Source organism: Nerophis lumbriciformis, linkage group LG13, assembly GCF_033978685.3.
Source record: "Nerophis lumbriciformis linkage group LG13, RoL_Nlum_v2.1, whole genome shotgun sequence".
Lineage (NCBI taxonomy): Eukaryota > Metazoa > Chordata > Actinopteri > Syngnathiformes > Syngnathidae > Nerophis > Nerophis lumbriciformis.
In genome coordinates, this window is record NC_084560.2 from 23,563,436 (window position 1) to 23,578,443 (window position 15,008).

Below are 15,008 nucleotides of genomic sequence, written 5' to 3' on the forward strand. Positions count from 1 at the left end.
ATAGGTTCATGAAGAAGTCATAAGCATACAGTCATCCAAATGTGCAAGCCAAGGGGTAAAAAGCTTAGCAAAGAATGCATAATAGATCTCGAAATACTCTAATCTGTGATCACATGACCTACTATTAAAACCTAAGGGATGTTTATGGAAGTTCTTATATTTATAGGATTTTTCAGCACACTGTCAGTAAGCAAAGATGAAAACCACATGCTCCATTACAACAACATTATACGTTGTCAGAGTTTAATCCCGTGGGATTTGTTACAATGAGACATTAATTCATTTACAAGACTGCACAAGCCAAAGTAATGAATCTATCACAGATGAGGAACTTTTAATCTGAAACAACAATAATGCTGTATTAAACAAATTGCATTGCCACCCTTGTATCATGCTGGTACGTTTTAATCACTAATGTGATTACAATCATACTGTTCCCAGGTAGCGGTTTTAAGATTCAGGCCAAAGATTGCTGACCCACACATCAGAACTGTGTCATTCCCAGCTGAGGGCATTGCAAGGCTGACTTGTGAGGCTCAAGGAGAACCCAAACCCTCCATCACATGGACCAAGATCGCCACAGGTAGGCAGATATGGACACATTTGATTCAGCAACAAAACACATAATACATTTATATGGAAATGAGGCCTCAGAGTCTTACCTTCAACCTACATGCAAGCCTGATGAATTTGATTTGTGTATTGAATTATAAACTCAGGAAAACTGTATTTGTATCCTATGTGGATTATGCAGACCTACAATGAGTTTACCATTTTAAATTGTTTTTAATTCAGTGAAAAGTACCGGTCCGCCATACCCCCCTGCGCCCCTGTCGTCGTCACGTCGTGTCATTGCTGGTTTACGAGCAGAGGAGCATGTTCGGCAGCGCACAATCACGGAGTACTTACAAGCAGACACAGTGTGTAGACAGAAAAGAGAGAAGGTTGTCGTTGTGGCTTGTGCAGCCCTTTGAGACACTTGTGATTTAGGGCTATATAAATAAAGATTGATTGATTGATTGATTGAGAAGGGACACATTTTGGCTTAAAAACTGACGATAAAGGTGAAGCTATAACACTGAAACGCCCACCGGAAGAGGTGCTTTAAGACATGGCTAGCTGGCTAGCGGCTATGGTCCAGCCCCAGTCGGCAGTGTTGAAGCTACTTCTAAATCACTAATCCTCGCCTCCATGGCGACAAATAAAGTACGTTTCTTACAAGTATCATCCCTGCAGGATGAGGAATAGCTAAACATGCTTCACTACACACCGTAGCTCACCGGCATCACAATGTAAACAAACGCCATTGGTGGATCTACACCTAACATCCACTGTAATCATACCAAGTACAGTAGCGTATCTAGTCGATACTACTATGATTATGTCAATATTTTTTGGCATCCTAACATCTTCTTTCGTTTTTTTCAAATGTATATTATCAGGAAATATGTCCCTGGACACATGAGAACTTTGAATATGACCAATGTATGATCTTGTAACGACTTGGTATTGGATTGATACCCAAATCCAACAGAAGATTAAGTGATTATTACATTTTAACAGAAGTGTATATAGAACATGTTTAAAGAGAAAGTAAGCAGATATTATCAGTAAATGAACAAGTAGATAAATAATTCAATGTCTACCACTTGTCCTTAAAAATGTTGACAAAATAATAGAACTGCATATGTCAGCAGACTAAATTAGGAGCCTTTGTTTGCTTACTTACTACTAAAAGATAAGTTGTCTTGTACAAACGTATGTTCACTATGTTATTTAAGGACAAACTTGCAATAAGAAACACATGTTTAATGTACCATAAGATGTTTTCTTAAAGGGGAACATTATCACCAGACCTATGTAAGCGTCAATATATACCTTGATGTTGCAGAAAAAAGACCATATATTCTTTTAACCGATTTACGAACTCTAAATGGGTGAATTTTGGCAAATTAAACGCCTTTCTATTATTCGCTTTCGTTGGTGTGTTGTCGGAGGGTGTAACAACACGAACAGGGACGGATTCAAGTTGCACCAGTGGCCCAAAGATGCGAAAATGGCAAGATATTGGACGAAACTTGTTCAAAATACGAGGGTGTGGGGAAAGCCGACGAAATGGTCAGTCGTTTGTTTCGCACACTTTACCGACGAAAGCTATGCTACGACAGAGATGGCAAGAATGTGTGGATATCCCGCGACACTCAAAGCAGATGCATTTCCAACGATAAAGTCAAAGAAATCTGCCGCCAGACCCTCAGGAAAAGAGAGCGGATGAGGGTATGGCTACAGAATATATTAATTGATGAAAACTTTATTCATTACTCGCGGTTTTACGTAAATGATTATACATAAACTGTGTTTACCAATAATTTAGCTTAAAAACATTTATTTTTTTCAATCATTCGAGTACATTCAGGTAGTCTTGTGTAATGCAGTATTTTGTGTCTATTTAGGTATGGTTAACCTGAGTGCTGAAATCGTGGAAAAATATATGTTCTTAGCGCGCCTGAAATGGGCTGTCTGCACTCTCAAAGTGCATGTTGTTGCCAAATGTATTTCATATGCTGTAAACCTAGTTCATAGTTGTTAGTTTCCTTTAATGCCAAACAAACACATACCAATCGTTGGTTAGAAGGCGATCGCCGAATTCGTCCTCGCTTTCTCCCGTGTCGCTGGCTGTCGTGTCGTTTTCGTCGGTTTCGCTTGCATACGGTTCAAACCGATATGGCTCAATAGCTTCAGTTTCTTCTTCAATTTCGTTTTCGCTACCTGCCTCCACACTACAACCATCTGTTTCAATACATGCGTAATCTGTTGAATCGCTTAAACCGCTGAAATCCGAGTCTGAATCCGAGCTAATGTCGCTATAGCTTGCTGTTCTATGCGCCATGTTTGTTTGTATTGGCGTCACTGTGTGACGTCACAGGAAAATGGACGGGTGTATATAACGATGGTTAAAATCAGGCACTTTGAAGCTTTTTTTTAGGGATATTGCGTGATGGGTAAAATTTTGAAAAAAACTTCGAAAAATAAAATAAGCCACTGGGAACTGATTTTTAATGGTTTTAACCCTTCTGAAATTGTGATAATGTTCCCCTTTAAAATAGAGCCGAAAATGCAATTTTTTTTGTGGTCCCCTTTATTTAGAAAAGTACTGAAAAGTACCGAAAATTATTGAAATAATTTTGGTACGGGTACTGGTACCAAAATATTGGTATCGGAACAACACTACTACAGGATTACACATTATTATCAACATCTTATAAGGGTAAAACTTATACAAGACTTACAAAACACTGTATAGTTTCTGCAACATTTAGGTACTACATAACTTAACTACATAATCGATCATTTATGTGTTTATCGTGTCTAATTATTTTTTATCTTTCTGTTGCCCTTTCTAATGGTGTGTCTATCGATGTTTGTGTATCAGGAGCTGTCATGTCAGTCCATTCCAGGTCTCAGCGGTTTGAGGTGCTGCCAAATGGCAGTCTTGTCATCCAAAGTGTTCAGCTACAAGACAGGGGCACGTACATTTGCAGCGCACACAACTTCCTCGGCCGCGACAGGTGAGAATACTTTAGTTATCAGTTATGAATGCAAAATAACTACACACTCTTATGCCAACACTGAGACTTTGTAAGTATTTGTATACTGAGAGAGGATGCTTTTTGTTTTTCATTTTTTATGGCAAGGCTGCTAACAACCCTGGAAGTGTGGACACGTCCCCCTCGAATGCAGCTGGCTGGCTATAGAGAATTCACCATCCATCAAGGTGGAGAAGTCCACCTGGAATGCCATGCGAGCGGTGTCCCAACTCCTCTGCTCTCCTGGGTTCTTCCGGATCGCTCAGTCCTGACCTCCACTGCCAACTCCGGCAATCATATCAGTATGGACTCAAACGGAACCCTCCATATTTCGTTAACCTTACCAAGTGATCGCGGGATATATCGCTGTGTGGCCTCCAACTCAGCCGGTGCTGCCAGTGCTTCTGTTCGGTTACACATATCGTCGTTGCCCCCGGTGATGGTGCAACCCAGAGAGGAACGCCTGGTCTTGGCTCTGGGTAGACCGCTTTATGCTCACTGCTTTGCTAGAGGGGACCCACCACCAACTTTGAGATGGCGTCTGCCAGATGGGGCTCTAGTTCAGCCATCCCAGTTTCTTCATGGCAACCTTTTTGTCTTGCCAAACGGGACCCTACATATCCGAAAAGTGGGTCCGAAGGATGTTGGGATTTATGAATGCACATCCACTAATGCAGTTGGAACTGATAGGAGGACGGTCAAGGTGGAAATTAAACAGGAAACAGATGGTGAGAAAAGAGTTGAAGGGACAACTTATACATCTGCTCTTTTGAAAAACAGATCTTTGTCCAATCCCAGCTACCAATCAATGCCACTTGATTCTGCTCGCCTGACCCCACTATCGCCTTCTCATGGATCCAGGAATGGGCCAGGAACAGGCTCAAAATACTCACATTATCCTCGCCAGCCCACTTCTGCCGACTCAGCCTCGAAAATCAATAGAACGGTCATTCCCTCCCACTCACAGCTGACTAATTTGACAAAAACCTCAGTGGTTACCACAGTGTCCTCTGGCTTTGTAAACACATCCGAAAAAGGCAGCGCTTCAGTTGTTTTGCGGTCCATGCCCGTAACTCCATTCAGCAAAGCCCGAATTGTCTTCAGCTCACCCTCCACCACTACTGTGTCCTATGGGGAAAATCTGCAGCTTCACTGCTCTGTAACAGGCCACCCATCCCCCATTATTATTTGGAGGACCCCCAACAAGAAACTGGTGGACATGCATTTCAGGTATTGAGTGTTTAAACTAATATAACGTATGAGTAATATAATTTTGCTCTGGCATTGTGTCTCACGCTATGTGTTTGTGTGTTTTCCGTGTATGTTTAAATTGAAGTTTTGAGCGACGCCTGAAAGTGCACCCAAATGGCACACTGTCCGTCCAGTCAGTGACAGAGCGGGACATTGGAGACTACCTTTGCATTGCACGTAACAAGGTTGCAGATGATTATCGTCTCCTGCGTGTTTCTGTTGTTGTCAAGCCTGCAAAGATTGAGCCCAAGCAGCCTTTCAATCAAATGGTCTCATTTGGAAAGGCATTGAAGGTAACGTACAAATCAAATGTTAGGTATTTGATCATATCAGACTATGTGGGAATTAGACTTAGTCTGTCCTGTTTGCAGCATCTGTCGTGATTTCTATTCAGTGCGCTACGCTCAAATTACCTTTCTCAAGTTTTAAAGGATTATGGCAGAGGGGTTCGTGGGTCTGCCTCACAATACGAAGGACCTGAGTAGTCTTGGGTTCAATCCCAGGCTCGGGATCTTTCTGTGTGGAGTTTGCATGTTCTCCCCGTGACTGCGTGGGTTCCCTCCGGGTACTCCGGCTTCCTCCCACCTCCAAAGACATGCACCTGGGGATAGGTTGATTGGCAACACTAAATTGGCCCTAGTGTGTGAATGTGAGTGTGAATGTTGTCTGTCTATCTGTGTTGGCCCTGCGATGAGGTGGCGACTTGTCCAGGGTGTACGCCGCCTTCCGCCCGATTGTAGCTGAGATAGGCTCCAGCGCCCCCTACGACCCCAAAGGGAATAAGCAGTAGCAAATGGATGGATGGATATTCAATAATGTCAAAGCAAGAAATCCACTGGTGGATTTTAAGCGGTATCAGACATGAGATTTCCAAGGTGGTTTAAGTCAATCATTTAATCGGTTCATGTCTTAAACCAATCTTCTAACTTTCCGGAATTGGGAAAATAGAACGCTATTCAATTTCAAGTCTAAGATGCTTTAGATATCATAGGTGAAAGGCAGTGGGGGTGGCACTCTCCACCGTGACTATAAATAGTATAATTTAACTATAAAATTGTTATAACTATACCTCTGTAAAAAACTGTGTGATTTTTGCTCATTTCCCACCGTAGTCACTGTGAAGCCAAGCGCTACATATGCTTCATTATATTCTGGTGCGGCAAAAAAAGCCGGGCCCGCCCCACTATTTGAGAAGGACTGAGCTAAATCATTGCTGTGAGGCTGATTTGGTGTAGGTTCTGCAAAATGTTAACTTTCTCATAGATAATGATGTTAAAGAGATTCGAATTCATGCAGAATGCTGCTATCTATCAGTCAGCAGTCTTCATCGGTGACAATTAATATTTAAAACCTGGTAGTGCTAATAACAAAACTTAATTAAAAAAAAACATGAGGTGATGTGCAAGGGAGGACCCTGACTTACTGCATTAATCTGTTACTCTTTTTTGCTTATACATGTACAGCAAGTGTTTCAAACTCTCACAGTTTGTGGCCTTCTACTTAACTTCATAATGTAGTGTGTTTGCAACCGACACACCGTGGGCGGTGAATAGTTAAATATACTATTGCAATCTTGAAGTCTAAGAGTAAGAACTCTAACTACAATAACAGTGCAAACACAAAGACACGAAGAACAACTTCTTATAGGCAAGCGGAGGTCTCTCTGACCTTCTCCTGGGACACTCAATAGTGTCAAAATATGAAATTTCTACATTAAATTTTACATTCATAATCAATTAAAGCCTACCATAGATCATAGTCATAGTCACAGTTGTTTGTAGGAGTAGTTACCACATTTATACACATGGTTAAATGGTGGAACTGAAGTGAAATTTTGCGAGGCCCAGCCTCAATCCGACTCTACCTCCAGTGGCCCCAGTTAAATTGACTTTGAGACCCCTGATGTACTAATGTGTACGAAGTTTTATAGATTGTGTTTTTCAGTAGCAATGATTAAAATTAATCTGCAATTGATTATCAAGTTCTAAATATACATACTGATTATTAGTTCCTATTGTAAACAATGATTATGGTTCTTACAGGTGGACTGTGTAGCCTCAGGACGACCTGACCCAGCCGTGAGTTGGAGTCTACCAGACGGAACAATGGTAAACAGTGTGTTGCAGGGGGAGGATAGAGCGGGGCGGGCACGCAGGCTAATCGTCTTCGATAATGGAACATTGCTGGTTCCAGCAGTGGGCATGGGAGAGGAAGGGGAATACACCTGTTATGCTGAGAATCAAGGAGGTCAAGATACCATGAAGGTGAAGGCAAACCAAAATTCAGAAAATGCTTGCAATCTTTTATTTTGTAATTTATTTTACCAGATACTTCTTTCCCTTAAGGTAAACGTCAAGGTAATGACGAGATCGCCACCAGCCTCCAGTGATGACAGAAGTTATCAAGTCATTAAAGTACGTCAGGGGGCAACAGCCGTCATTCGCTGCCAGGCCATGGGTGATCCTCCACCAACAGTGACTTGGTTCTCACCAGCACATCGAGCCATTCCAGTCAGCTCTGGTTTTTATTTCGACCGGGTTGTGGCAGCTGCAGGAGGAACTCTGGAGGTGCGTCGGGCCCAGAAGACTGACGCAGGAAACTATACATGCCAAGCAAGCAACTTAGCCGGGGAAAGAAGCATGGTGGTGGGCCTTGAGGTGGATATTCCTAATGATGGAAACAATGGCTTTAGTGATAACAATGGCCATACAAGAACAAGCAGTGGAAATACCAAAGTAACCAGTGGTCTTAATCCAGCCCCCAGGAGCGATTCTGAAAATGGTTTCAAAAAGTCTACTAGTGGAATCACAACACAGCTCAGTCGTGTCATTAGCATCGATGTGAACGACAGTGGAAATGTCAGACTAAAAGCAAATAACCATGGAATCATTGATAAAAATGCCCCAGGAACTTTAATTAGAGAAATAACTACTAGAAGCCATCAGAGCTCAGCTGGAGGTGGAGGTTTTGAAAGGAATCTTGGGGCTAGTACCAATGACTTTGCGGCTGGAAAGGCAAACAATGACGAAAACCCCAGTAGAGACAACAGCAAGATAAGCAGCATTTCAAGAAATAGAGTGTTTGCAAGTAGTACTGCTAATCATGGTGGGAGTAGCACTCTCAGCACAAGTTGGACCATTGGCAACTCAGAAATGAACAATAAAAATAGGAACAGTGGTTTAAGCAGTGCACATGCAGGTGCTGCTGCCAAACGCACAGATATCGCCACTGATAAACGTGTGGGTGTGGTAACAAGGAAACAGCTGGTAATGAAAGGCCAAACTGTTCTTTTGCCATGTCCATCTCATGGTTCCCTACCTTTGACCTGGTATCTGCCTGGTAACGGTGTCCTACCAGCCCCGTACTACGGAAGCCGGCTCACGGTTCACAGAAACGGTTCCTTGGAGCTGCGAGGTGCTCGGGTGAGCGACAGTGGCACATTGGTGTGCGTAGTGAGAGGGGACAAAGGAGAAGTAAGAATTCAGGTCGAGCTGCAGGTCTCTGAGCCACAAGAACTATCCAGATCAGTTTTGTCTGCGGTACCTCGCCCAGGAGACCGAGTACAAATCTCTCAATCGAGACAGCTAATACCTGATGTGCCTTCCCGAATTACTGTTCCTATAAATACTTTTCAACAAGCACCATCTTCACTTGTAGCCCCTGATCCTATTGGCCCCCCCGCACCCCTGGCTGTTTCAGCACCAGCTGTGAGCACCAAAACTGCTTCTCTGATTAGTATTACAAATGGAGAGACGCTTCGTCTATCTTGTTCTGCTTCTCAAGACCCAAAACAAACCCAAGGCTCCCTTTCTTGGACTTTTCCCAATGGCAAGGTGGTGTCCAGGGGGGACAGCGGAGACTCAGGCCGGTATTTAGTCCAAAAGGATGGGACACTGGTTGTGCACCAGACATCCGTGTTTGACCGAGGCACTTATACCTGCAGATCCTCCAGCCAGGATTCCTCTTCGGTTTCAGTTGTCACAGTCCCCGTCATAGTCATTGCTTACCCGCCACGTATCACAACAGGCCCCTCGCCTGTGTCCTACACACGTCCTGGTGTCGCCGTGGAGCTGCCCTGCCTTACCATAGCAACTCCCCGGGCAATGGTTACCTGGGAAACACCAGACATGACACAGCTCAGGGTGATGGGCCAAGCTCGTATCTATGGTAACCGGTACCTGAGTCCCCGAGGATCTTTGGTGATACAGAACCCGTCAAGTAGGGACACAGGATTTTACAGGTGCACAGCCAAAAACGTGATAGGAGTGGACACAAAGACAACATACCTGCATGTTATATAACAAGGTGAAGAATATTGTCATTGACTGATGAAGTATTAACTCAATGCCCAAATCAACTGCAAAGCTCTGTTGAAATACTGGTGATGTTTAAAAAAAGACTCCAATCATTTGTGATGTGTGAAATATTATTCAGTATTTTGTATCAGGTAATTTGCTTAAGCATAAACATCTACAAGTATGGTATTTACCAAATGTGCCTTATATTTTTGATAGGGCTAAAACTCATTTCAAAATGGTGCTCAAGTTGCAGATATTTATGATTTTATGACACTGTGTTTCTTTCTGGGCTAGTACTAAATAACCAAGATCTTTTTCAGTTTAAAAATCATGCACTAGAGGATTATTTGCATTTTGCACCATTTTCTAACTCAGTAACTGCCAAATTTGACTGAGCAGAAGCTTAAACAAAATGCTAAACTGGTCTTTTTTGTTTGTTTTTTAGTTTGGATTTGGATAAAAATGTTTACATTTCTGGAGTAGTTGTTCGACTGGTTTTGAAAAATAATTTTTGCTTGCACCTTTGCAGAATTAACAAGGTCAGGTGAAATTACAACTTCAAAGCATTTAAATATGTTCATAAGACAAAAGGCGTCTTTGTAATTCTTTGAATAATTAGGATTACTTAAATGTTTTATTCCAGGTAACAGACAGACGAATCATATTTTAATTTCTTCCATGTTAAGTTATTGCTCTTGTAAAGACTGTTTCTTTGTGAGAAAAAGACAACTATGTTGAAACTGTCAAGCAACATTAAAGTGCCATTATATTTTTTAACTCCCACAATTTAATAATAAAATGAGAAATGGATTTAACCGTTTTGTTGCGTTTATTATAAAGGACGCTGTATCGATCCGTTGTGGTGGAGAAGGAGCTGAGCCGGAAGGCAAAGCTCTCGATTTACCGGTCGATCTACGTTCCCATCCTCACCTACGGTCATGAGCTTTGGGTCATGACCGAAAGGACAAGATCACGGGTACAAGCGGCCGAAATGAGTTTCCTCCGCCGAGTGGCGGGGCTCTCCCTTAGAGATAGGGTGAGAAGCTCTGTCATTCGGGGGGAGCTCAAAGTAAAGCCGCTGCTCCTCCACATCGAGAGGAGCCAGATGAAGTGGTTCGGGCATCTGGTCAGGATGCCACCCGAACGCCTCCCTAGGAAGGTGTTTCGGGCACGTCCGACCGGTAGGAGGCCACGGGGAAGACCCAGGACACGCTGGGAAGACTATCTCTCCCGGCTGGCCTGGGAACGCCTCGGGATCCCCCGGGAGGAGCTGGACGAAGTGGCTGGGGAGAGGGAAGTCTGGGCTTCCCTGCTTAAGCTGCTGCCCCCGCGACCCGACCTCGGATAAGCGGAAGAAGATGGATGGATGGATGGATGGACAACTTGTTCATTTGAAACTCAGCTTTTGAACCAGTAAAGCGGTTTTGGACACATGATGATGACTTCATATTCTTTGCACTGGAAACTGCAATAAAAACTCAGAGAGCCTGCAGTGCCAGAAGAAAGACTCCGTAGTTGTCCTTTCCTGTTCTCATATCAACAGCAAAGTAATCCTCTTCAAATTATAGACTATAACACAAAGACACAATTAATGATTGACATGTACAAGACTACTAAACATACATAAAACCAAATGTTATTACAATGAGTCATGCAAATATCCAATTTGTTGCTAATTAAAAGTATTGACATCCACCGCCAAGTTAAGCATACTTGGATTTTGTAGAACAAAGTCGATGAGACCCATTGTGTAAAAAAAACGAACATGTTTTCAATTAAGTCCTCATGGTTTCGTAATCCCTTTCACATTGGCCCACCAACATCACAGACCTTTGTCTATGTGCTAAAAAAGCAAACAAAATCGATGAGTTTAGAGGCACCCACGTCAAAAAACAGATAATACAAACTTTTACAATCAGTCAAGCATACAATAGCCGTTGGGAATGGCAAGGCTTCAAAGTCTGGGATTCAGGGGAGCTGTGATAGCTTGAGAAAATAAAGAAAATCTGTGAACAAGGAGACAGTACAGTGGGAGCAGCAAACTCCAGTTTGTTAACAAGGGCAGATATTACAGTAAAATTATATGATATTGTGGTGTCAGACCCACTGTTATATATTCAATAATACTCTGACTTAAAGTTTCACCCAACTGATAAACATTGGATTTTCCAAGGGCTATGTTAAAAAGGAAACTGCAGTTTTTTTGGAATTCTGCCGATCATTCACAATCATTATGTAAGACATTGTGTGCATCAGTGACGTGCGGTGAGGTTCATGGCTGGTGAGGCACTGACTTCATCACAGTCAGATTTACAAACATACGAACCCTAAAGAGTATCTTATTCATCATTTGATTGGCAGCAGTTAACGGGTTATGTTTAAAAGCTCATACCAGCATTCTTCCCTGCTTGGCACTCAGCATCAAGGGTTGGAATTGGGGGTTAAATCACCAAAAATGATTCCCGGGCACGGCACCGCTGCTGCCCACTGCTCCCCTCACCTCCCAGGGGTGAACAAGGGGGTGGGTCAAATGCAGAGGACACATTTCACCACACCTAGTGTGTGTGTGACAATCATTGGTACTTTAACTTAATTTTAACTTTACACATACAAACTGTAGCACACAAAAAAAGCACATTTTATAAAAAAAAAAATGTTATTATGGTCTTACCTTTACTTATAAATGAAGTCCATGCGCCGTTCCTTCTGAACAAAAGCATCGATAACTTGTTTATAGAAGTCTTCCTTATCTTTCTTCAGTTTTAAAAGTCTCTCTGTCTCGATGGAGATCTTCCTTTAATTTTTACCTCCTGCTTCGATTGAAAGTCCAGTTTAGAAAACTGTTTTATTTTAGATATGTAATCCTCCATGTTAAAAGTCCAGGCGAGAGGAAAAAATTAACGATCGCTAACTGTTGCTGCTTGTTGTCACTTATTCTGCAGCCGAGTAGTCGCAAAAATGATCTCTGGGATCACTAGCGCCCTCTATCACCAGGAGGCGGGATTACTGCGAGCCTCACACGGTGCGTCTTTTGCAGCCGTTTTATGATTGCTCAGCACAAGAAATACGTTACACACATACAGTTGTTGACAAAATACACTGTACATTATATACCTCAGCCAACTAAACTATGGAAATGTATAATATAATTCATATAGCAATACAGTCTCACTGCACAGCAGGCCAGCAGTTAGCCGAGTCATTGCGCAATCCATGGCGAGGCTCAACTGGCTGGTGACTCACCGCAAGTCTCTTCTCAGCATTTGAACGGCAAATGTGAAAATTCAGCGATTTTGAATAAAAATAATCTAAAACTGGTGAAAATAAATGGAAAATAACTTTATAGTATAATCACTGGATACATATAACAACACAATTTTTTTTCTTTTTACATTTTTTTTCTTTCCATGATGGCATGTGAGGCCCCGCCTCACCTGCCTCCCCTGACTGCACGTCACTGGTGTGCATTCTATTCTAGCTTGTAAATAGGTATAAATAAAAGTCTTACTCAATTTACACTTTGTGACTTGACTTTAAAAAGAGTATTAGTAATATTGTTATTATAAGCGCAAACGCGGGCAAACTATTTGCTGCTATGTTGACATCATCGGCTGGTGAGCTGCTTCCTCGCCTCGGTGCTCGTGAAAGTTTATTCTAGATCAAAAATAAAGTGTCTCACCTTAATAGTAGTAAGTAAGTAAGTAAATTGTATTTATAAAGCGCTTTTCACAGATAAAATCACAAAGCTTGTTGATGACTGAAATATGCTGATATCAACCTAACCTAGACCCCCCCCTCCCCCTCCACATCCCACCCCCCCGGATTGTAAATAATTCAATGTATATAATCTGATGATTAATTTGTGTGATCACTGTATTATGCTGATAGTATATATATATATATATATATATATATATATATATATATTTGTACCATGAATTGATTAACGTGGACACCGACTTAAAAAAGTTGAAAAACTTATTCGGGTGGTACCATTTAGTGGTCAAATGTACGGAATATGTACTGTACTGTGCAATCTACTAATAAAAGTTTCAATCAATCAATCATTCAAGCGTTGTACAAAACATAGGTGAAGTAAAACAACAATTCAATTTAAAACAACAGGGGCAACATCATAAAAAGAATACATAGTGGATTAAAAATGATAGTTAAAAGGTGCATTAACTAAGAGCTTTACTAAAAAGAGAAGTTTTCAAATGTTTCTTAAAAGTTTCAACACAGTCAAGATCACGGAGAGACTGGTGCACATTGTTCCAGAATCTGGGAGCTATAGCCTGGAATGCCGGGTTCTAAAACAAGTTTTTGGGATTTTGAGAAGACCCTGGCCTGAAGACCGGAGGCTGCGCCCTGAAGAGTAGAGGCATAGTAAGTCAGTGATGTACAGAGGAGCCTCACCATGCAACGCACGGAATGTCAAATCTTAAAAGGATGAGGACATAATCCAACAAGTTGGCGAACTTCGACATGTAATTTAGACCGCGAGAACAACACGGAAAGACACTCGGTTATTCTCTGCGAGGTTTATGATAATTCCTCATCTAATCAGGAGTATATCAACATACCATCAGTCGGCATCCCACTGACAGCAGACATAGTACAGTAAGTGATGTTTGATGCTCTCATGAGGTCTGCAGTGAGTAGTAATCAGTGATGTTGTTGAAGGGAAAAGCAAACGTTGTGATACGTTTTTGAAATTAATGTGATGAATTGATTAACGTGGACCCCGACTTAAACAAGCTGAAAAACTTATTCGGGTGTTACCATTTAGTGGTCAATTGTACGGAATATGTACTGTACTGTGCAATCTACTAATAAAAGTTTCAATCAAATCAATCAATCAAAATAAGTAAGTATTATGAATCTGCCTGTTACTACATTACGTATATACTTACAGCATGTATACAAAACCTTAATTACAGTAATTTCCGTACTGTAATGCTTTGAACTCTGCTCTTTATACAATGCTGTGGTTATTTAATGGATTTTATTGGGGGCTCAAAAGCTTTGCATGCCGCCAATGAATGAAGTCTTGTCACGGTAGACCAATCAAACACACTCGCACGAAATATCACTCTGTCAGCCATTTAATGCGTTATGGACTCACCATCATTACGATGAAGACTTGATAAAATGCACACGACGCAGAATATATGGCACAAGCACAGTGGCGACTCGCCTCGAGACGAGAAGTGAAAGCAAAAACGAGGCCAAAAAAATGCAAGACAAAGCAACCCCAGTTTCCTCAATCCAACACAAAAGAGGAGATTGGCAAAGACCAAGCTCAATGACCTCTCCAGTAGCATACTGTATGCTGTTTACAGGCACTGTCTTTTGTTACACTTGTGAATTAACACAAGCACCTGTGTAAATATTTCATTTTTCAATGTGTACACCAGCGGCTTATAGACTTACGCAACCGATATATGTACAAAATAAAATATGCGCAAAAAAAAGGGGGTGTGACTTATATTCAGGGGCTATAGCCGGAAAATAGGTTAAATCTGAAAGTGTGGATCTTTTATTTTATACTACAGCGGTGTCAAAGTCATTTCAGCTCAGGGGCCGCATGGAGGAAAATCTATTCCCATGTGGGTCGGACGGTTAAAATCATGGCATAATAACTTAAAAATACAACTACAACCGTTTCAGATTGTTTTCTTTGTTTTACTTCGGCCCAAAGTAGAACAAGCACATTCTGAAAATGTCACGTATCACAAATAATCCTCTGGACGAAACATTTCAAGTTATTTGAAAAGTCTAAGGAAAAAATGTGTGCAGTTTTAAAAACCCCATGAAGAACACAATGAATTTAGACCAGGGGTGTGATACGTATCAGGCCCGCGAACAGGTT

At 41.7% G+C, this 15,008-nt stretch overlaps 1 protein-coding gene across 1 annotated transcript in view; it reads left to right on the forward strand.

Moving 5' to 3' along the window:
* Nucleotides 1–9,993, forward strand: part of LOC133613724 (matrix-remodeling-associated protein 5-like) — a 33,110-nt gene extending 23,117 nt beyond the window's left edge. The window contains exons 7-12 of the mRNA XM_061971466.1: nucleotides 442–583; nucleotides 3,434–3,569; nucleotides 3,696–4,817; nucleotides 4,924–5,131; nucleotides 6,881–7,102; nucleotides 7,184–9,993. Coding sequence (XP_061827450.1) covers nucleotides 442–583; nucleotides 3,434–3,569; nucleotides 3,696–4,817; nucleotides 4,924–5,131; nucleotides 6,881–7,102; nucleotides 7,184–9,139 — 3,786 coding nt within the window. The 3' untranslated portion in view covers nucleotides 9,140–9,993. The remainder of the gene's footprint in view (nucleotides 1–441; nucleotides 584–3,433; nucleotides 3,570–3,695; nucleotides 4,818–4,923; nucleotides 5,132–6,880; nucleotides 7,103–7,183) is intronic.
* Nucleotides 9,994–15,008: the final 5,015 nt, after the last annotated feature.